The sequence below is a fragment of the Condylostylus longicornis genome, unplaced genomic scaffold (genome assembly GCF_029603195.1).
Source record: "Condylostylus longicornis isolate FDR11 unplaced genomic scaffold, ASM2960319v2 ptg000018l, whole genome shotgun sequence".
Classification (NCBI taxonomy): Eukaryota; Metazoa; Arthropoda; class Insecta; order Diptera; family Dolichopodidae; genus Condylostylus; species Condylostylus longicornis.
Window position 1 is genome coordinate 12,701,083 of NW_026577987.1, and position 24,437 is coordinate 12,725,519.

The following is a 24,437-nucleotide window of genomic DNA, read 5'->3' on the forward strand; positions in this document are numbered from 1 at the left end:
TTTTTTTTTTTTAAATTTTAAATAACTGTATATCAAAGGATAGCCGTAATATAGTTTTTGATTTTCCAAAAAATTAAAGGTTAATTTTTTTAACAACCCGAATTTAAATATCAAATGTCAAGGAAGTTGTTTGATTATTTCTCTTTTTATGTGCATAAATGTAAAATCGGCCCGCAAAAAAAGGTCCTGATTTGATATATCCGTAAATCTGATCAATCCATGCTATAACCAAAATAAACTCACATATAAAATTTCATCAAAATCAGTTCAACCGAACTTGAGATACATGTGTGCACTCATTAAACGACAGGCGGACATACTAAGATGGCTCTAAAAATTAAACGAGGAAGTACGTTTCCACTGAAAATTCAGCATCCGAAATTTGATACCATCACATCCTCCCTTATTGTATGCAATGCGGTCGTTAAAAATGTAATGTAATTCAATCAAGGTTTGTCACCATTTACTTTTTCAATTGTAGTGAACAATATTTTTCTTCAGCAACAGTACGTTTCATTTACATCTTCAAATCACTCATGAGTAGCGACAACTGAGCATTACCTCGAACAAATGCGTAGATAATCTTGCAAATTACCTTATTTTTTTACTATTATACTATTTATTATAGTATTCCTATTTTACAACAGATGGATTTTATATTTTCGGAGTTATTTCAAAATTTTGACATTGCAACAATAAAAGAGCTATATGAAAAAAACTTGTTGTAACAATAAATTAATTATATATGTACTGAAAAACACATGAACTAGAAGCTGCACATATATAATTAGAACACAAATAAGTTAATGTTTACATTCCAATTGTAACTACTCCTACTCTAAACTAAACCTATTCATGCTTTAGTACACCATTCACCACACTATATTAGCTGCGTTCATTTGCTTCGGTTCGTGTTGATTGTGTTCTTATAAAATTCAAAAGAGCATTTAGGGTTTTTGTACTTGATAATATTTTTAAGTTGCAAACCCTAATTATTTGTTTAACTGGTCGTCCACAGATGTCGCTGTTTAACAAATCTAAAATAATAATTCTTCAGTTTTTATTATTGTAATAAATATATTTATTGAAATAAAAATTTTGAACAAAATTTTAAACGTATCTTCCGCTTTGATTTTCAATTTTTTATTTAATTGAATGTAATTTACTCTATTGCAAATTCATAACTACTACCATTTCATTCATACACTACCAAAAATAGTATTACTAAATGTTTAAATTCTGGTTAAAAACCATATTTGGATTTTCATTATTTATTAATTTTTTTTCCATATCGAATAACTTATCTAGAATTTGAACCTAAGCAAAAGAACGCATCTTACATAGAAACCAATGAAGGAGTGGATAAACAGTATTAACACAGATTTTTTCTTACAGATAGCGTTATTGAAAATATATTATAACAGATCCTTCTAACAGATGCTATATTTATCAATAGATGGAAAATGTTTAACAACAAATCTAACTTTTTTCTACTGTGTTTTTAGAAATGAAAGCCGAAACAAATAAAAATTAGTTAATATATTTCAGTTAATTTTTTCATCAATTTGTAATTTCTTAAATTGCAAATTGATGTCACATTGAAAATGACTTTAATTATTATTATTATATTTAAAAATTCACACTATTATTGATTTTATTATTAAAACAATAAAATTAATATTTACTTTATTAAAAACATTAAAAACAATGGCGTCCCTGTAGCTAAGACAATTAATTTGTTTTTCTGGGACAATATAAAGAATTGGTTCATAGAGTTTATGTGGAATAAAAATTCTTTTTTCTTTTACTGCCATCTGTTTAAGAATAGAATAATATTGAATTATTCTTTGACACTTAGTGTATACTACTTTCAGAAAGTAAAAATATTTTTTGCTCCCTTGAACAATACTTTAAATCATTTTTGACATTTTTTAGATAGATTCGTAACAAAAATTTCTGTTCGAGTATCGATTATTTATATTGATACTCTATAATACAAAATAACATAAAAACACAGTTTATTTATTTTGTTTTGTAAACCGTGAACATATGTTTTACACGTGCTTCAAAATTATCTAAATACATAGCTCATGCATTTTTTTTTTTGCTGGATGGTACTGAAGTCGATAAGTGCAAATAACTAGTTTATTTTCAATAATTTTTCAAAAATTGCGAATTATAACAATTCTATCCATAAAACAATAAAATATTAAATTTCATACCCGCCATGAAACTGCAAAAGATCAAAAGCAAAAAGTTAAATGGCGAAAGCAAAATAAATAAGTCCTGGAAGAAAGTCAAAATCAAAGGAAATGTCTTTTCGGAGGAAGGATGCGGTCTTGAAGGACTAATTGGACTAGAAGTTATGGAGGACTATGACACTGGGCTAATTGCTAAGGCCAAAAAGGTGAGTTTCTGATATTTTTTTCTAAATGTAAGTAGGCAAATTCCTTTGAAATTTCTATTACAGATGTACATACAAAATTTATTATTTTCAGAAATCATCTCCGTGGAAAGAACAAAGCAAGCAAAAAAAAGGTAAGCGAAAGAGTATATCCGATAACAGTAATGAACAAAAAGAATTGATTCCAAAAAAGAAACGAAAAATTGCTAATAGAGCGGGATCTAAAACAATTCCGGGCCAGTTCGTACTTTTAAATAAAGTCGAAAATGAAAATGATAAAACGGATTATCCTACGTCGATGTCAATAGATGACCTTCAACATTGGAATGGTTTTGGTATTCCTGAAACAATTTTAAAAGCTTTAGCTGAAAAGGGATTTAAATCACCAACAGAAATTCAATCTTTAACTCTTCCAGCTGCTATAATGGGTAAAAAGGATATTTTAGGAGCTGCAGAAACAGGAAGTGGGAAAACTTTAGCATTTGGAATTCCAATTTTAGTTGGTATTCTTGAGCTTAAAAGTCGCAACTCTGCTTTTGGAATACGAAAGCAACAAAAGATTTCAAATACAAATATTAAAGAAGAAGAATTAGATAATCAAACCCCTCCACCTGAAGAGACCAATTCTGTCGAGTTTGCTGATTTCTCTGAGGAAAGTGAAGTTGAAGAAAATGAAAATGATAAAGAAGATAATAAAAACAAACCTTTATATGCTGTTATTTTAACACCCACAAGAGAATTAGCAGTTCAAGTTAAAGATCATATTACGGCAGTAGCTAAATATACAGGAATTAAAGTTGCTGCTATATTTGGTGGTTTAGCCCAGGTTAAACAGGAAAGAATATTAAAATCTTGTCCAGAAATTATTGTTGGGACTCCTGGTAGAATGTGGGAGCTTCTATCGCTTGGTAATCCTCACTTAAATAAAATTGATAACATAAGCTTTTTAGTGATTGATGAAACAGATAGAATGATTGAAAAGGGGCATTTTGAGGAACTAAGAATGCTATTGAAGCGCTTGAATTCCGATGAAAATAAAAAAAATATTCGTCAAAATTTTGTTTTTTCTGCAACTTTAACTCTTGTGCATGATATTCCAGATCACTTACGTAGTAAGTTTACCACTCGTAATACTTTGTAATTGCTGTTATTAAAAAAAGTAATTTTAATTTTAGAAAAAAATCAAAATAGAAAATTAAAACTGGTAAAGGATACTCCAGGTCTTAAAATACAAAAACTTGTTGAAGAACTTGGCATATCGCAACCAAAAATTGTAGATATAACCAGAAGTGAACGTAAGTTTTAACAAAAAAATTAAATTTTCCGTTGAAAAATAATATTTTAATAAATGGTAATTTCTTTTTAATTCTTTAGAAACTGCTCAAAATCTAACTGAAAGTCGAATTCTATGTCCAATTGATGAAAAGGATTATTATTTATATTACTTCCTGCAAAGGCATCCAGGGAGAACTATTGTTTTTTGTAATTCTATAGACTGTGTAAAAAGATTGGCCAAATTATTTACAATATTGAATTGCTGCGCTCTGCCCTTACATGCTAATATGATTCAAAAACAAAGATTAAAGAATCTGGAAAAATTTCAAATAAATGCGAATGGGCTCCTTATAGCTACTGATGTTGCTGCTAGAGGTTTAGATATTCCTGACATTCAACACGTCATTCATTACCAAGTATTTTTTGTTTTTTGAATGTTAAAAATTATAGTTGATTTTGTAAAATTTTATGTAAGGTACCAAGAACCAGTGAAAATTATGTGCATAGATCAGGTAGAACAGCACGTGCAAATAAATTGGGAATAACAATTATTATTATGGAACCAAGTGAAGTTAAAAATTATTTAAAACTCTGCAAGACATTAGATAGAAGTAAATAAACAAAACGTTAATTTTGTTAACTTCAGAAATATATAATTATTATATTTTATAGATGAAGATTTGCCCTTGTTTCCAGTATCGGAAAGCCATATGAAAGGAGTAAGAGAGCGTGTTAACCTGGCTCGTGAAGTTGATAAATTGGAGTTGAAAAATAAAATAATTTCAAGTGAAGAAGGTTGGTTAAAAAAAACTGCAGAAGAAATGGATATAATAATTGACAGTGATGTTGAAGAATCAGATTCTGATAATGAAATTGCAATGCAGAAATCGAAAGAAAAACAACTATTAGCAAACAAAAGACGAGCTTTGATTTCTTTGCTAAGCAAACCTCTATTTCCTAAAGGATTCAGTTTCAAATATCCGAATCTATCGAATTTTTCTAATTTGAACATATTGAATGAAACTTCTTTCAATTCAGACAAAAATAGTGCTATTAAAGCTGTACAGGATTCAATAAAAGATTTAAAGGAATCTAAACGAAAGAAAAAGAAAAAAGTGTGTGAAAATTTTTAATTTTCCAATATATATATATGTCCGGAATTGCGTACTATATTTTATTCAGTTATAAATAAAAAATTTTATATTACAAATGTTTTGCTACATAGTAACGTTGACCATTTACAGTAACTGATCGCGCATATTTCGCTAATATTGAAGACACAGATAAAGTTGGTGTTGAAAAATATCTAAAAAATTAAAATAATAAAAAGTAAAAATGGCATAAAAAAAAATTCTAACTCTATGTATGGCTCCAACTCGTCAAGGGTCCACCGGTGCTTTGTTTTAAACAACGTTTTCAAGCGCTCATGAAGATTTGTTGATAAATTATCTTCGCATAATGATTTCACACATGGCAAAGCCGAATCTCTGTCGATAATGCCAAGACCACGGAGATATGATTCCTTTTGCGCGAAATGAAATTAAATGTAAACGACAAATTCTAAGTATAAAATAATATGATAAATTAATATATAAACTACCTCAATTTTGAAATTTTCAGGTACCGCCTCTTGCCATGTATTCATAAATTCATCAATTCTGAATTTTAAACCTGGTTGTAAGATATTTTTTGCAATAATTTTTGCTACCATTTCTTGATTATATTGAAATTTTCCATCATTATTTCCACTTGAAGTTGTATATAAATCAAAAAGCCCCTCCACAATATCATGTGGGGCAATTCCTTGTAATGCTTCTATAGAAACTTCCCTATCTATTTCATTTAATTGCCAGGAGTTTTCATTAATCAGACCCAACATTATATTAATAATTCTATATTCATACCTGAAAATTTTTAAATTATATGGGAAGGTAATTTTTTTAATTTGTAGGTGAAACACAATAATGAAATATTTTAAAAACAAGTTTTTCTTACTCATAATCCAAAACTCTCATATATCCATCAATCTCAAGGGCTCGATATTTTTTTAATCCGATTAAAAATTCGTTTTTACTACATTGAATAGTGTTCAGAAGTTGTTCAAAAGTGAATTTAAGTTTTTTATCGATGCAATATTCATTTTCAGGACCAGAATATCTAGTTAATTGCAGGAGATCGCCTAATTTTCTAAATCGAGGTTGAATTTCACGACATTCAAAGTACTCATGAAAAATTTTTAATACGTGACAATGTTCTAACTGCCTTGGGTAAATTATATCATCATCTGCACTGTCATTCAAGCTACTGTTATGTGAAGTATTTTGATTTTTTGGACTTTTCAAGGGCGAAGTACTAGTAGCTTGTGCGAATTTTAAATTTGGACATAACATTAAACTATTTGATATTTCAGCTTCTTTTACTTCATAAGTTTTATTCTCTGTACATAAAACTACTTTTTCATTTAAGCCGCCTTTAAAATATAGTGAGTTTCCTTGCTTAATTTCATTCAAGATATTACTGTCTAATTCAAGTAATTTTAGATTATTTAAACCCGCTTCTTCTTTAGGATAATATATTGCCTTTAAATAAAAATGTTGAATTTATTTAGAAAGACAAATAAATTTTTTATTTAAAATTTTGGAAATACTTGTGCTACTTCAGTTAAATTACGCCTGTCCAATTTTGCATGATCTATTATGGATTCAACATCTTCAATATTTCTTACATATCTATAGACAAAATGCATATTTATTACAAATGCTAATAAAATTAATTTTGAATTGTACGTATGTAGGTATTTGAAATAGAATTGCTAACTTACAAATTTCCATCTTCAAATTCCATACTTGCTTTGAATAGTTGTTTCAAAATGAGATTATAAATATTACATCGACATATAAGATAAACCAAGAACTAAAATGTTTTTTGTATTATCTATCAAGAACCAACATCAAAATATTTACAAAAAAAAAACTCAACTACCTACAGGTGCATACCTATGTATGTTTATTTATATAGTTAGTTTGCTAATTTGATTATTTGAGTCCCGCCAAATTGCTAACGTCAAAATTGCCGCTATTGTTGAAAATTCGAGTCTTGTCTCAACAATGTCTTTTAACATTTTAATTTAAAGACTTATTACTATACTGTCATTATAACTTCAGGGCACATACAATCAAACAAATGTAAATCGTTTGTTTACATCCAAAACAGGAGAATTACTTAATTCATCAGCAAAACAAGCAATCACATGTTGTTCAGTTCCTTGTTCACAAAAACAAATTTAACTTACAAATAACATAATAAAAATAAAAAAAATATTATTAAAATAATGACTTCACCAGTTGATAAGAACACTACTGTAACAAAAATTTCTGATGAAGAACGTTTAAAGCTAGCTGCAAAATTGGATAAAGAGCTTGATGATTTTATTGATAGTCTAGGAGGAAAAAAATATACGGATGGATGGCCTGAAGATAAATGGCAAGAGGTAATTATAAAATATTTAATGCATATGTTACAAAAATAAACTTTATGTTCAATTTTTATATCTAATAGGAAATGGAAAAACATCCTTTCTTCATGAAACAAGCTCCTAAACCTGGTGACGAAGTACACCCTCTTTTCGAAGGAATGCAACAATTAAAATATGATCCTGAAGAAAATACTGCAGATGAATTAGCTTTAAATTATAAAGAAGATGGAAATTTTTACATAAAACATAGAAAGTTTAGGACTGCAATATATGCTTTTACAGAAGGGTTAAAAGCTCGAAGTGAAAATTCGGAAACTAATGCTATTCTCTACAATAATAGAAGTGCAGCAAATTACTTTTTGCAGAATTATAGGTATTTATCCACTTATTCTTCAATGTGAACAGTATAATAAAAATAAAAAATCTTAGTTCTTAATCTGTAGTAAAACTAAAAGATTTGTATTACGAATATTTTAGTACTAGAAATGGTAGCTAGAATTATTTATATATTAAAAGCTTAAAGCGAATATGCTGAATTGGAAAAATCATCCCGAAATTTTATTTTCTAGTTTAATTTAGTAAAGAAAATTTTTGAAAAAAATAATGTGAAATGGCCTGTATTCGTTATAAGCTCCTGATCCAAACTGCAACCGTAACATTTTTTAACTAATTAAATTTATTATATTTAACTATTTAAGATCATCATATTTAGATGCTTTACAAGCATTAAAATTAAAACCAGACTATGATAAAGCCCGATGGAGAGCTGCACAGTGCGCATTTTTTATTAAAAACTACGAGGAATGTTTAAAATACTGTAACGATATAATAGAAAACAACTCAGAAGATGAAAAGGCGAAAGAACTCCTTAAAAAATGTAAGACAGAAAAATTGATACAAGAACGAAACGAAAGAAAACAGCAGTTGTTAGCAAATAAAAAACAAATTGAATTTAAAAAAGTCGTAGATGCTTTAGAAAAGCGAAAAATAAAATTTGATGATATTGGGAATAATAAATTAATAACAGAAGAATTGCTTAAACCTAAATTTTTACCACTTGAGGATTTTCCTTGTAAAGTAGATAAAAATGGTGTACTATCATGGCCAGCAGCATTTTCATATCCTGAATTTTTATTCAGTGATTTTCAGCAAATTTTAAATGAAGAAATTGTGTAAGTTTAATTTCAAACATATTCGGTTTATTTATTGTACATGCATTTATTCCTTTTCTACATAGGATGGAAAAATGTTTAGAAGATATGCTACCGTTACCATGCGATACAAGTAATAATTACAGAATTGGAAATTTGTCTGTATACTATGAAAATCGAAAAGCCGGAAAAGTGTTCGCAGTAAACTTAAATAAAACTATTAAAGAAATAGTAAATGAAAAAAAGTATACAATTAAATTATTTTACTATATTATATAGTATATAATAATTATTTATTCTATAGTTTTTATGTTAGTGGAGGATCTCTACTCTTTTATGTGGTTCCTAGAAATAGTGATGTTGAAAAAGAATTTATTCAAGCAGAAAGGAGACCTATGGTATATTAACCATAATGCTATTTAACTTAAAAAATTTTAGTTATTTTATATTTTTGTTATTATATTTTCTAATTTTCGTAAAACAAAATAAATATACATATTTTGTTAGGAAACTTAAAAAGATACATAATAAACAATGTATATATTATTACAGTTGATTGACTTCATGCCAAAATGTCATTATTTTTCCCAAAATGAAATAAACATAGAATTTGCCTCCCAAGTATATGCAATTTTTTAGAGAAGTATGTTGAAATAATTCGAGGATCGTTTTATTTTGGAGTGCATACAAACAGGCGTACATTTAATATAATAAAATTACATATGTATGTATTTGCAATGTATGCTGACAAATTTGTATGCAATCTGCAATGAACATAAATTCTCGATCTAAAAGTTTATTCAACTAAAAACTCAAGATGCAACATACAATGTAATTATTCCAAAAAATATTTGAACACTGATAAAAATTTAATTAAATTCTGTAGAACTAATATTTCTATTGAATATCTTTAAAGTTGTTTAAAATCAAAATATATGTAATTCTCATTATTACAAAGTAAATTTTTCTTTTTATCTATAGCTAAACATTTTTTATTGCTCTTGCTTTTTATAGTTACATATTTTATTTTCCTCGTCTTTATATTTAACCATATTCACAATATTCCGAAATCTAGAAATTAAAAAATAAGCAAAACAATAATATTTTGATTGGGAGAAACTAAAACACATCGAACAAGTTTGTTTGGTCGTCGTCAATCGTCATATTTTGAATTTTACAAAAAGCTAATCAGTTTTCTTTAGAGTTTCGAAATGAATGGTAATATTGAACGGAGATTCGAATTATATATTTTAAAATAAAAATAAATTTTTAATTCATTAAAATTTATGGCGCGCGTGTGTTGGTTTACCATCTGGTCGGTGTTATCTTTTGAAAATGATATTCTTGTATTTTCAAATAATATAAATAAATAAAATAAATGAGAATATATAGTTTGGTGTCGCGTGTTCCTTCTTAAAATAAAAGAAAAATAATAAATTTGGAAAATATGAGAAAATATTTTTAATATGAAAAAAAAAAATATAGTATTAAGAAAATTTTTATGAATAAAATTACAAGAGAAAAATATTTTTCTTTCTAATGTGACATGACTTAAAAAAAAAGTAAAAATAAAAATAAATACGGTAATAAAATAACAGTGAAGAGTTTCTAGTTTAACAAGGGAAAGTTTCAATTCCAATATCTAAGTTTATATTTTAACTAAGTATTGCAAACTTATATATACATATATGTATGTATGTTTACATTACATATTATGCTTATACAAATATATATCTTAAATCTAGTATTTTTCTTAAGTCATCATACTTGTGTTTACTTTTGATATTGTATTCCTAAAAATAAGAGTAAAACAAAAAACTACAACACAATAGTGTAAATTAAATAATCTCGTCTCAATTTTAAACAATATGCATACACACATACAATTTGTATGAAGGTGTGCTAGTTTTACCTGATTTACTTGCAACATTAATTTTGTTGATTTTATATACATATATGTATGTATATAAATCACGTAATTATTGTCACAATATAATAATAGTAATATACATACATACTTATTTATTATATTTAAATACCTACACATATTGCAGTATCAAACAATCAGAGTAAAATCTTACTTTTGAATTAAGTGATATTTGTATGTATGCCAGTTTCTATGAACATAATATTATTATATATAAGCAAACAATATATACAAAGCCAAGAATTTATTCATCAAACTCAGATTCCAGGTAAAATATCTTACTAAATTTTAGATTTACCTATATAGCTAAAAAAAAAAAAATATTTTTGGATAAATTTCAGAATAACTTTTTAAGAAATTTGTTTTTTTTTAGGTGAACGACAAAAGATTGGTTTATTATTTGAATTGGTTTGTTATTCTAATTTTTGTTTTATATTATTAAGTCACCGAAATGGTCATCATTGTTTTTAGTCAATTCCTTATAAGAATATTTAAAATTTCTTCATTTGTGTGTCTTTATTTTTTTTAAGTTTTCGTGTTACAGGCTTGCGATGAGCCTTTAATTTTATTATCATAGCGTTTTATTATGTCTCTTTTTTTTCAAATTGTAATTTTTATAATTTAATATAAAATAGCTTAAAAAATTAAAGGTTTTAATATTTGCATTTCTTTGGCAAAAAAACCTCTTGCAATACCTATAAATTAAGTAATAAAGTACATTAAGTAATTTAAGTTATAGGCTTAACATGATTGGCGATGCAAATTCCATCTTTACAAATATGAATTCTTGATGCTATCATAGGTGATTTCGCATAAATTTGAAAGAAATTACTGTCGAGTAAACCAACTATTTTGATTAATTGTAATTTTTAATATTTGAAATTACATAAGAACAGTTTTGATCTGTTCAAATTAAATCAATCGCCTATATCATTCAATAGCAATATCGCTTCGTCGATTATATTATGAGACCCTTTTAAAAAAATTACTTACACAAAATTTTAGTACCTAAATTAATTATTAACAGATAAACTTAACCAGTGGATATAGAACCAATAAATCGAATTTTGTAAGAAGCTCTCAATACAAGTGATTATTAATGAGGAAATTTTTTTTTATTTAAGCTTTTTTTATTAAGTGATATTGGAATTCTTTCAGGAATCCGGTTTTACACATTACCAAATTTTATTATGGAAGTACATAATAATTAAAAATCTTCAAAAGAATTGTTATAAGTGCTCTTTTTATTGCAATCAGCATTTTAAAACCAGGATATAGAAAAGAAAAGTTATCGAATATTTTTTTAGAATAACTTAAAGTTTATCGTAATACGAGTAATAATAAAACATACGGTATATTTCATAGATCTCTTTAAAATATTGAGAATAAATAGAAGCGTTTTGTAATATTAAAAATGATAAAATGAATTTAATAAGGATTTGGTGTGAACCATTAAAAATATTTATTTTAAAAATAATTAAGTATTTTTAAGCATAAATTTTCTATTACTTTATGGTTTTCTAAGTATTTCGTTTTAATAATGAAAAAAATTTTGTTTTTGTCAATTTTTTTTATTTACCAACTATTTGTATGGGGTGGTAACTATTTCCATTAATATACGAAGCAATTATTAGTTTTTAATCTATTAATTATTTTTTTACTTATTCTCAAGGTGTTGATTTTTTTTTCTCATATTTATAATACAAAAAAAATATTAGCGATAATCCTTGAAAATAATTTTATTTGTTTTTTTGTTAAATTAAAAATAATAACTTTATGATAACCGTTTAATATATTAATTTTTTTTCTTTTGTAAAATTTAAAAATAAATGTGCTTAATAATTAATTTTGGTCATTCTTATTTATAAATAAATTTAATGTTTTCTTTTATAATTTTTAATCCATTAAAAATTTTAATGGATTAAAAATTATATAAGAATTAATCATCAATGGTCCAAGATTCGCACTTATTCATATTTAATTTTGATTTTTATTTGTGACTTTTACCTGAACGTTATTTATTTAGTATTTTTTTTTTTTGGGATGAGCTACTTAAATACCAATAATGTTTTCATATTTACATAAACAGAATGTTAGATCAGTAAAATATTAGATATAAAGGCATTTGCTAATATTTTGTGCATAGAAACCATTTTGAAAATATTTAAGATTACCTATTGCTAACTAATTTTAGAATTTATGTGTAATTGATAATGAAAAATATAAATTAGTTTGTGAGCTATTTTTTTGGTTTTTTAATATATAATTTTCAAGGCAACTACAAAAATTCATAATTATGTACATGCTTATATACTGAAAATATACAAAAATTTAGTAAAAGAAAAATTTCATGAGCATTGATTAATCTATAAAACGAAGAGTTTGGTAATCTTTAATTACAGAATAGGTTAGGTAATCAGCAGATTTTGTTTCAATAAAATTAATCTGGTAATGACGAAATTTAAATGTTATATAAATAATATTTAAAATTTATAACAAAATTTTGTCATACAATAATAAAAAAAATTAAAAAAAAGTAATTTCAAGAGAAAAAGATATTTATATAGAGAGTTCGAATGTTTTAAAAGAAAATGTCATAATTGGCTCTGAGACAAAATAAGGTTGCCGGTCTGTGATTGATGTACATATATTTACATATTTTATACATTTATATACGAATTTATGATCGAGTTAAACCATAATTCAAAAGCTTAGCAATTTATTTTTTTAAATTTTCTTAAAAACAATATGGTGTTTTTTGAAAATTTCAAAAAAAATTCATGGTCTTTTGATATTATATAAATTAAAGTATAGACCAAACTAAACCAAATTATTTACAAAGTTTGTTGTCTTTTATTTAAAATTTATTTTTCACTATAATTTATTTTTAATTTTAATATTTTTTATATTGAATATACCCGGGTATTAAATTATGTAGGTGTTAAATATACTTAGTTTGTTACGACGCATGTAATACCAAAAAGAAAAACTCTTCGACCTCGTATATATATATATATATATATATTCTTCTTTAGAACCAAATTCTTATCGAATATTTTCTCACCAAATCTAAACTTTAAGTTTAAGTGTTGGGACTTGAAATATGGCAGGGACGCATGCAGATCCGTATTGAAAATGTGATAGATTAGTCCGCCCAATGGAGCTGTTACCTCCAGTGCAATTTTCCGCTAGTAGTATCTTTAAATTCATCAAATATTATCAAACGCACATTGTTAAAAGGGCCACCGACATTTCTAAAAACTTATTTAACATCGGTCTTCTAGGATTCCAGATCACGGGCCCTAATTGCACCAATCGGTTTTTACAAACACTAGTGAACTATACTATATTAATAAAAAAAAAGTAAATTTTTAAAAAGTTAAAAAGTAAAAGCAAAAGTGAAAGTAAAGTGATTGGTGGAATAGGGTCCTGAAAAAACAATTTTAAAAAATTAAGTTAATACGCCGGTGCATATCGTTGCAAAGGTCTTGAAAACTCTCGGACTCCAAAAACTCTACTTAAATAATATAACAAAAGTAGGTCTCGAAAAACGCTTGTTCAATAAAATTTTAATATTTTATTTTTTGTATGTTTGGGGCTAAAATAAAATTGATTTCAAATATTCGAGTACTTAATTTTGAAAGAGACCAAAATGAATTTTTTTATTTGTTTTTTTTATGGTTTTCTATAGCTACACACAAAAATACTTAATTTTAATCAATTATTTTAGAGATTAATACTTTATTATGGAATTAAAGAACGTAATTAAATTTTTTTTTTATTAACACTATGATGTTAATTCTTTGCTAATACTAGATAAAAATTGCGTACCTACGCGTTTATAATTCTTAATGTTAATTAACGTATGTATAGGTATGTACACATAAATTTATGTGTATGTAATACATAAAGTATAAAAGTATATCGTAATTGTATAATGTAATTTTTATACCGCAAAACTTCAATTGATTTTAAATAACTATTAAAAATGTTGTTAATTACGCAAAAAGTGTCTATTTCCTTTTTGTTTTAAGCATTAAATTTAATTAAAAATAAAAACAATATAAAAGAAAATTAGTTGAAAAAACCTTGTAATTGACTCTAAATGTAAGTAAATCACAAATTACAAATTTACAAAACACAAAACCTACTACTTGAATTAAAATTTTAAAAATCATATTGTTGGCTACAAAATTACAAATTCAATTTTCGGCTTAAATCTTTTGATTTCAATTAAATTTAAGGTTACAAACATCTTTTAAATAGTTTAATTTCCTTTTTAAAATTTTGAAATCTTTTTTTTTTCATTAAAAACTAAATATTTACCCAGAAATTTTTCATATATGAAAGAATATAGAATTAATTCGAAATTGAATTGAATTTAAATTTACTGGCAATACTAAAGTAGTCTAGTTATACCAAAATTAAGGTTCTGTTCAAAGAACATAATTTTTGATGTTTTATTTAACCTTTCCCTCTCCTTCCAAACGTATTTATAGTTGAAATACCATATTCCGCCCCCCTTGATTGTTACTTAGTGTCCGATCATCTCCTAAAAATTTAAAATTCTACCAAAAATTCTAATCTACTAAAAATTTATTTTCATTTTTGGAATTTTTTTTTTCAAATTTTAATAAGCATAGTGATAGGGCTTAGTAACTCTAATAGTTTCAAGGTACTTACTCTAATAGTATAAACCTTAGATTGTTTAAATTTTCATTATAAGCCAAAAAATGTACGATCAAATAATGAAAAACATTTTAGTTTGAACAAGTTTTACTCATTTTACACCTGAAATTTCAAAAAACTTAAATAATTAATGGCGCCGTTTTATCATAATTATATTAAAAATTATATTTCTTATAAACAGCATAAAAAAAATTGAATAAAGATATTATTACGCCGTAACACTTAGCTATAAAGCAAAAATATTTAAAAGAAGAAATGATTTTATACATAAATGCTAAAGGGGAAAAAAAAACTTTAGATAAAGGAGGAAAAAAAATTACAAATCTGCAATTTCATATTTAAAAATTGCAAGGAAGAACTCAATCTTAAAGGCATTATTATATAGTGAATCGCAATTTTAAAACTCAAAGTCATACTTTGGTTGGTTTGTGTATAAAAACATGTTGTGGGTACGAATAATTATGTTCTGTTTATATATATACTACCATATGTGTATGAATACATGTATGTATGCATAAAATTTAATCCCGATAAAACAAATATTTTAGTAAGACCAGATTAACCGGTTCCTAATATTCATACATATGTATGTACCTTCATTTCATGCATACCTATATATATATAAATGTATATATATACGGAGTATATATACGAATAAGGTGGAATGTATTCATAAAGTATAATCAAATCAAATTTTTGTGCTAATATTAAGATTTTTAACTTTAAGATTTAAGAAAAAAAAATAAATAATGAAAAAAATCAAAAAAATTATTAAAAATTAAAAAAAAAAAATTCCAAACAAATAACGTAATTTTAATCACATCATTAGTATTTATATATACATATATATGTATAATGTACATACTATTTTACATATAGGTGATATTGTATAATGGCATCAATAAAAAATAAATTATTAATAACAAAGCATTTACTATAAATAATAAAATTTTTCTAAAGAATGAAATTTTTGTAAAAATTAAATCTTAATTTTTTATCTTTTATATGTACATATTTACGATATTAGTAGGTCGTATATAATAATAATTATTATAAATTATTCAATATTTTAACGTACGTAACAAATGTATGCATAAAAGTCTGATAACAATATTGTTCGCCTAATATACGCCTAATATTTCCTACACAATTAAGTTTTTTTTTCATTTTTTAGCTCAAATTTAAATATTTTCATTCAATAAAGTTTGTGTTTGTGTTTAAAGCTCAATAAAGACATTCTTACTTATTGCAAATCAATCATAAATAAATTATCAGAATGAAAATTAATAATAAGTATACAAAAATGTTTCACAAATACTAGAATTTAAATTGGATGGTGTACAAAGTAAGAAAATTAATAAAAATATAGAGAAACTTTTAACCCAAACAGCTTACCATTTTTGGGACAATTAGTAAAAATCATAAGAATTTAGTGCAAAAATGTAAAATTTTTGTAAAACTTCTTGTTACTATTTTGGTTTCAGTCAAATTTTCTTCTTGTTTTGTTTTTGGTTTAAAATGTAAATTAAATTCCAATGATAATTTTATTATAATTAAGTTTTTTCTGTTCTACAGACACAAAGAGTAAAGTCTGTACACACATTTAAATCTAATTTTCTATATTATAAGTACGTATACATACATATATATTATTTAATGGTAGTTTACATTGTATTTCATTCTTAGTTTTTTAATTAAAAACAAAAAAAATGTGAATGGGTGTTTTATTTGCGTAGACGTTTGGAAGAAACAACAAAAAAAAAAAATTAATGCAACTTTGAAAAGTTCATGAGTTCATTTTACCCTATTTTGCAAATAAATATGTATATATATAATAATGTATGTATGTACGTAAACTCTGATCAATTTCAAAAGGTTTTAAGGTTCTTTTTAATTTTTTTTTATTTTCTATTTTTTTTTTAATTTAAAGTGGCGTTTAAAATGAAATAACAAGGAAGTTAAAAATTTGTCTTACATTAATTGTGAATATGGTATATTAAAAATAAGTAGAGGAAACACCTGTACTATAAATATGTTTTTCTTAACAAATTAAATACAATGTTTATTTTTATAGTGTTACATAATATTTAAGTATTTAAATTTTTAAAGCAGATGACTGGTTTTATCCATATATAGAATTTCTATTTATGAACAGATGACTGAATTGTATATCCGTTATTTATAACAAATTTATACTTAAGTAATACGAGTACAATTAATATACAAGATTTTGTTTTTTTTTTTTTGGAGTAAATTTTGATTTTAAATATTTAAAATTATTTTATATTTTAATTGTATTTTTAAATTATAATTAAATTTATAATTTTATATTAAATTTATATAATTAGGTAAAATAAGATTTGACGTAATTTTCACTGAACTTTTTTAATTTCGAAGTCTTAATTATTTCTTATACTGATGAAATATATTTGTAAACTCGAAACTTGTCGTATACAAAGATGCATACATATTTGAATTGCATATCTTTCATGTTTGATTCTAAAAATGAACTTTTACAAAACAAAAACATACTTAATAGGCCTTTAACTTTTTATAGGAGTTTCTAAAATCAACATTTAATTATTTACTATAAATATTCATAACGAACCTCGTAATGAAATTTTAAGTTTGTGTAAATTTCTTGGGTTCCAGTAATAATAATAATTAAAAAAAAATTTTGTGTTTGCTAACGTGCTAAAGTGTCGAACTTTATTGTTTTTGTTTCCTAACTTTTTAACGTCATTAGACTAAAAGCAGATAAAATAACAGACCAAAAAATGTTTTCTTTTCAGGTTTAAGTTGATTTTTAACTTATAAATTTTACTAATACAACATCATAGTTGTGAAATTAATAAGAATGTGCTTACTCGTATTACACTTATAATTTTAACTTAATGGAAATTTCTTCATGCAACTGCAGAACAGATGGATGAATATTTAGTAATCATGTGGATTACAGTATAAAGCAATGTAGAACATTTCGTCGGCAATTTCTTCATGCCTCTGTATAGTTCAGTTGGTAGAGCGTCCGCCTAGAAAACGGTAGGTCACTGGTTCGAATCCAGTTCGAGGAGAAAAATTTTTTAATTAATTTTTCTGCCTTTTACGTCTCGTTCCTTTGATTACGTCATCCATCTGTTCTGCAGTTGCATGAAGAAATTTCCATTAAGTTAAAATTGGTAACCTTTTTGCTATTATGTTAAATTTGCTTGAATGTTATTGCTTGTTTTTGTTATTTTTTTTTATTACTATTGGTGTTATTTACAATTTTTGAATCACAATTAAGGCTCCTCTAATGATTTAATTTGGAAATTTTTAATTAATAACCATTTTAATTGCTTCTTATAGAATAATTAAAAGCATCAATAACAAAAATTGTGATGGTAGTCTCAAGCATACATTTTAGAATTCTCATAAACTTTTCCCCGAGGAAAATTAAAGCTGCAACTTTTTAAAAAACTATAAGAATCAATTTTTAAAAACTATCGAATTTTCTTAAATTTTTGTTAGAATATCGCAAAATTTAATTAATATTTTTTTTTACTTCTAAACTAAAAATTATGGTATCTTCTTTTAGCCAAGCGTTTATACCTTCTTTTACAAAATAAATTTAACAAAATATAAAAAAAATTTTAATATACTAACCTTTAAATGAGGTAAGACTTAAATGTAGTAATAAAATTTAAAAATACGAGTTAGAAAAACGAGCATTTAGAACCCTCGGATTTTTAACATTCTTAGCCTTGTACTGATAAAATTGTTTATTCTGAAATTTTAGTAATTTTTTTTTTACTTTTCAAAAGATTTTTATTTTATTAAGTCATTTGTCAAAAATTTTTTCTTGTAACAAACAAAAATCTTGTAAAAATTTTGCGTGGTAACTTAATTTTATAGTTTTAAGCCTTTTTTAAATTCATAGGTAATTAAAATTTATTCTGTTATTCACCAAAATGAAAAAAAAAAAAATATTAATGGTTGTCTACTTATTAAATTAAGTCAAAAGACCGCTCCATAATATTGTAAATTAAATTGCAAAAATTATAAAATATTTTCATAGTGTGTTATATTTGGTTATAACGTAGGTACCTACACACTAAAATAGTAGATAAGAAATCAAGATTTCAAAAAAAGAAATGGGGATATCGAATCTACAAAACAACAAAAATACATTTAAAAATTTCATTTTGTGCTTTGAAATAACGTTGTTTTTTTTTTGTTTTCTCTAAATCTCGGCTCAAGTCCAGAATTTTAATTATTATTATTTTTTCAAGTTTAAATAATTTATTGAATTCTATATCCAAATCAAGTATAATTTGAAGGTGTTTTTTATTTAGAATGTATGTATAAAATGTCGGTACATGTAGCATATAATATTGACTCTGTTTATGAATTTAATACACAATACATACATGTATGTTTGTACTAGCTACATATATATGTTTATCTATTAAATTATGAATTTAGCCTCATCTATATAAAGATATGAATTTATAATAATAATATGAATTTAATTCAACATTAAAAAAAATTGTGATGAAAAAATATTTTAAAAAATTTATTGGATATACAATTCCAGATGACATAATTGTTTTCTGATTAATATATGCATATTATGTATAAATATATGTATATACATATATATATGTAGATTCGCGATTCTTCTTATTGCAAATCATCTTTTTTTTTATAACTTTTTGGCTACAAACTCAATATAAAATTTATATGTAAAAATTAAAATGCAGTAGAATTTTATTTTCTTTTATTAAGCTTTTATTTAGCTTTATTTTTACATAAGTGTAGATTAATTTAAGGACTAAAAACAAGCCTTAATAAACGATCGGTCAAGCGCAAATTTAATAATTATGTTGCATATAAATTGAGTTTTTTTTGTGTTAAACTTTAGGGTTTATTTTTTTGAATTAATTGATATTAACAGCTGATTTCTCGGTTCAAACTCAAAACACTGGGGAAAAGAAGTCAAAAATGTAAATAGAATACCGGTGTTACCAGTACTTGCTGTATCAATTGTCAGTACTTTCATCTCTACAATTAGTGCCGTTGGAAAACATATAAGAGTAAAGTATACAACATAAAAATCGCGTTTAATCCTAACTTAGTATAAATAATTTTCAATTTAATTTAAGTAATTAATTAATTTTGCTTTTAGGCTAAGCTATTACTTCATAAAATTAAATGAATTTTGAAATACTAAGCATAAGTATTTATTTCTCCATAAATCTTTGTCATAGAGGGCTAACTAAGCAAGTTTTGGAAAATATTGCCAAAACTGTTATATATACATAAAACAATATAAAATTTATAATGTTATAATATAAAATTGGTTGTGCCATATTCTTTAAAATCAAATTATTTTTATAATACAATTAGTACTTATTTAGCTTGAATATTAATTTCTATATTTGTGTGATTTTATAGTTTTTTGGTTTTTAGAAACCGACTGCATTTATTTTTCAAATCAAAACTATTAATATTTCAATGTAGCTATTTGAATTTATTCGTTAACTCTGTATGTACACTTGTACATATATATGTATGTATTTATAATTAATAAAAGCAAAGGTGTTAAACCTCTTAAAAATCGAAAATTTTTAAAGCAATATTTTAACTATTTCTTTTTTTTATTTTACAACAAAACACAAAACTATGCACACAAAAAAAAAAATTTTTTTTTCATATTTGGGTGTGAGTTCAAAATAAAATCAAGAAAAAAAAATATAAATAAACAAACTAAAAAATTGTTTTTTTCTTTTATCTTTGAGTAATTTAGGTAAAAATTTTTCTTAAATTCAAAAAAAATACAAAAGCAAGAAAAAATTTGCATAAAACCTGATAAAATAAAATCTATAAAATCAGAAAATAAATAACATTACATCATACCGTTGTATCTAACAATATTGTGGCTGGCTATCTTTTTACCCGTATAAATAACATTGATTTCTCTATTTTTAAGTTATCTGATATTTTATTGTAGTATAAATGATTGAAATTCATAGATTTTAACAAAAAACAAAACACACCTTAAGAAAAACTATTTTATATCTATGTAAGCAAGTATGTATGAACGAATATTTGAGTATACATTTTGGCTAATTTATTTATGTTGTCAACTCTGATATTATGTTTGATTTGTTTTCTTACAATAAATAATTTATTATTTGAAATATAAGAAAATAAAAATTTAACTGGGTATGACTTACTTTACAGTTTAGCTAGAGAACTAGAGTATAATTGCTTGATTAATAATATGTTCATTCATTCATTTGTCAATTATTGTAATATTTTAGTCTCTAGTTAATTGTGAGACCTTAAAATACATTTAATTTTCTAAATTTTTGATTTAGATAAATATTTCTTTATATTATTTAAAGAGATTTTATTGATGAGATGGAAAACTTTAGTTATTTTGTGTTGTCATTCAAAACCAATTTTTTTTTCATCCTTCTTTCACTATCTTTGAGAGCATATGTACATATATATTGTTTCCTAGTAGCCTTATACTTGTACCCGTAATGCTTTGCCCTGTTGCTCGTCTTCCCACTTTACGTTTTTGCCGTGGGCTTCATTCTATTAAGCCTGTCGAGCCTTTATTAATTCAAGAATCTACTTCTGATGGCCTTCACAAAGTGTGTCCCAATTTTTTTTCATGCTCCCTTCAACATCGCCATTTCTTTCTTCATATTTGGACATTTGCGGGCTGACTGAATTGCCCACAAGTCAATTTTTCCATAATTGTGAACCAAATTTCGCTATCATATAGAAGGACTGATGCAAGAATTGAAGACTTAAATTGATGCAAGAATTGAAGATTTTTATTTTTGTGCTTTTGGCCAGGTGTAGTGACTTCCATGCTGCCCACATTAACAAAAACGATTAAGTGCATTATTATATTTTTGTTTGCAACATTTTGTATGATTCATATATTTAAAATTTCATTTGTAAATTTGACACAATTTTGATAGAAAATGATAAAAAATCTGATATAGGTAGCAGTCAACCAACAGCCTTATTAAAGTTTTGCATAAGATTAAGAAATAATATCCCTTAAAAATTTATTTCAAATTCTACAAAAGATTATAAAAGTTCATTTTCTATTATACGATTTCCCTGTGTTATTTCCCAGTTAATTCGTTTACAACCCGAACATTCAAATACTTCGTTTGAGAAGTGCATTAATAAATGGAATAGAAGAAAGCTTATACTGTATGTAACTGTATGTTGATAATATACAGGCTTATATAATTTTATATGTTATACACTTGGAGCATTATATACACTTTAAATGGAACACAAAAATGTATAGATACGAAATATAGTGTCATAAATATTAAACAAACATTATTTATGAAATTCGTTATCTGTTCTATTCAATAAATTCAATAAAGATTTATTTATACTAGTAAATATCAATAATTTTTTTTAATACAATCATAACACACAAGTTGTAAAATAATTGTTGTAACCTTCAAATTTGTGTAAATTTTTCTAATGTATGCGGCACATAAGTATATTGTGTGTTAAACGCGAAGCTTTACTATTGTTGTGTAACTTACATAATAAGTAAATAATTTTTTTTACTTTCCAAAATTTTAATATGAAAATTTAATGTCATCTCTCTCTCATTTTTTTTAGATTTCATTTAAATTTATGTGCATATTATAAAAGTTAGAAGTATAAATTTTAATATTAACAGTTTTTAAGTATATTTAACTTTTTTGTTATACGTATATGTTGTTATACTCTATTACATAAATAATAATTAAATCTTATATATAGAGGTAAATCTAATTTATATTTTCCTTGACTTTTCACCAGTTTGAATAATAATTATTTAAATAAAGTATTTGCATATTTAAATAAGTGTATTTTAACACGTAATCTTATTAACGTAAACTTTTATTTGGTATAGCATGTAAATAATAAAATTATATTCGAAACTTGTTAATTAACTTTACAATGACTAATATGTTAAAATGGTTTAGCTATACGTACGTATATCTCTTAAATCTGATCGTTTTCATTGAGCGATGTGAAGTGAATATTTTTTTTTACAAAATTAATTGTTTTAGTTTAAGTTGAATACATTATATGAACGTTTATTTTTGAAATATAAACTACATTAAGTAAGTACTATTTAATTAAGCAATTATAAAAGTTGTTTGAAAACGTAATTTTATGGTCCAAAATTATTGTATTAAACTTAATTCAAGAATGAAAATTAAGCATAAAATTAAATTTTATAATACAATTTAGAGTTTATTATTATTTTATAACTTGTATAACAGAAATTAAATAACCTAATATATGTATCTTAACTTGTCAAAAATTAATAAATTGCGTAGCATACATTCTGGCAGATTTTGTACCCAATTAAATAAAGAATTTGCTAATATAAATTTAAAAAAGGCACAAAGTGCATTTAATAAAATCCTTTTGTTTAGAAAAGATTGGACTGGCATTCCACAATATTTCCCACATTACAACTTGATTATTTATTGTATAAAAATCCTATATACGTGCATCTGCATATCTACACATTAATTCAAATTTATATCGTGACATACACAAAATATCACAATTACTTTTTAAATAATATACAAAGCCTTCTACGAATTTTATTTTCTGATTTATACCATGAGTAAGTGGTTTATTTCGTGACGATTTCATAGATGGATTTTATACAAAAATGGGAAATTTACTAACACATCCATATACACACATTTTTCATGAACAAATATATGTTTTCGAATTTATTCTATTCAACAATATTTTAAGTACCCACTTTAGGACGAAATTCTTTAAAGAAATCGTTAATTATTATTACTATTTAAAAAAAAAAAAATTATTAATTCTTATTTAATTTTTCTTAATATTTTTTTTTTATCTTTAAGTGCATTTTCATAATGATATTGCATAAAAATGTACGAAAACCCTTAGAGAATAAAAATAAATTGCTTTTTTTTCCTCTTATATGCATTATTTAAGCATATTATTTGAGAATCGTTAAAATATAAAAATGAAAAATGAGAAAAAAACACAAGTAAAAACATTTCAGCCGATCTTAACCGACTGAATTATACCCTACATTTTGACTATAAAAACTGGGATTTTATGATGTCCTCATATGTTAAACAATATCATAAAAACTTCAAAGATATGAATGTAAAAACATTTGTCTGTCAAATATTATGCAACTTGCCCTTAGCTACATGCGAACCAATTCATTTATCCTTTTAAAACTTTCATGACATAATGAAATATATAAGATATAATTGGACACACCTCTACATATTTTCGTATTAATACTCGTATCTTTATCAGATTTTGAAATATATAAAATAGTCACTTTTAATTGTATGTGACACTTAATCAAACCCGTTGTTCGAATTAGTCCAATTGTTACAATTATTGTGCGATTCAACTAACGGACGAGCAGAATTTTACCCTAAGCAAAAATACTACAAGCAGTAACAAACTTCATATATACAAATGTTAATA

At 24.7% G+C, this 24,437-nt stretch overlaps 4 protein-coding genes across 6 annotated transcripts in view; 3 read left to right on the forward strand and 1 right to left on the reverse strand.

Annotated features, from left to right (window-relative positions):
• The first annotated feature begins 2,047 nt into the window (after window positions 1–2,047).
• LOC129606249 (ATP-dependent RNA helicase DDX24) lies at window positions 2,048–4,812 on the forward strand. The gene is made up of 6 exons (XM_055516458.1): window positions 2,048–2,407; window positions 2,499–3,516; window positions 3,580–3,699; window positions 3,779–4,095; window positions 4,155–4,290; window positions 4,352–4,812. The coding sequence occupies exons 1-6, from the start codon at window positions 2,228–2,230 to the stop codon at window positions 4,810–4,812; spliced, it is 2,232 nt and encodes a 743-aa protein (XP_055372433.1). The 5' UTR covers window positions 2,048–2,227.
• Window positions 4,813–4,832: 20 nt separating this feature from the next.
• LOC129606250 (sister chromatid cohesion protein DCC1) lies at window positions 4,833–6,666 on the reverse strand. Its single transcript, XM_055516459.1, has 6 exons — window positions 6,501–6,666; window positions 6,327–6,408; window positions 5,675–6,258; window positions 5,280–5,583; window positions 5,038–5,201; window positions 4,833–4,985 (listed from the first exon to the last, which is right to left on the reverse strand). Exons 1-6 carry the CDS (start codon window positions 6,521–6,523, stop codon window positions 4,883–4,885), a joined length of 1,260 nt encoding a protein of 419 aa, XP_055372434.1. The 5' UTR covers window positions 6,524–6,666; the 3' UTR covers window positions 4,833–4,882.
• Window positions 6,667–6,867: 201 nt separating this feature from the next.
• On the forward strand, window positions 6,868–8,967 carry LOC129606401 (DNA polymerase interacting tetratricopeptide repeat-containing, protein of 47 kDa). 2 transcript variants are annotated; one of them, XM_055516718.1, is made up of 6 exons: window positions 6,868–7,169; window positions 7,238–7,527; window positions 7,853–8,326; window positions 8,392–8,550; window positions 8,610–8,703; window positions 8,858–8,967. In XM_055516718.1, the coding sequence occupies exons 1-6, from the start codon at window positions 7,011–7,013 to the stop codon at window positions 8,942–8,944; spliced, it is 1,263 nt and encodes a 420-aa protein (XP_055372693.1). In that variant the 5' UTR covers window positions 6,868–7,010; the 3' UTR covers window positions 8,945–8,967. The 2 variants fall into 2 exon arrangements, with proteins under 2 accessions (XP_055372693.1, XP_055372695.1); XM_055516720.1 differs by lacking the exon at window positions 8,858–8,967 and having other exon boundaries at window positions 8,610–8,765.
• Window positions 8,968–9,911: 944 nt separating this feature from the next.
• Window positions 9,912–24,437, forward strand: part of LOC129606219 (KN motif and ankyrin repeat domain-containing protein 1) — a 43,138-nt gene continuing 28,612 nt past the window's right edge. The window contains exon 1 of one of the 2 annotated variants that reach the window (XM_055516394.1): window positions 9,912–10,500. In XM_055516394.1, coding sequence (XP_055372369.1) covers window positions 10,409–10,500 — 92 coding nt within the window. In that variant the 5' untranslated portion in view covers window positions 9,912–10,408. Of the gene's footprint in view, window positions 10,501–19,923; window positions 19,949–24,437 lie in introns of those variants that run through there. The other variant, XM_055516395.1, reaches the window with a different exon arrangement.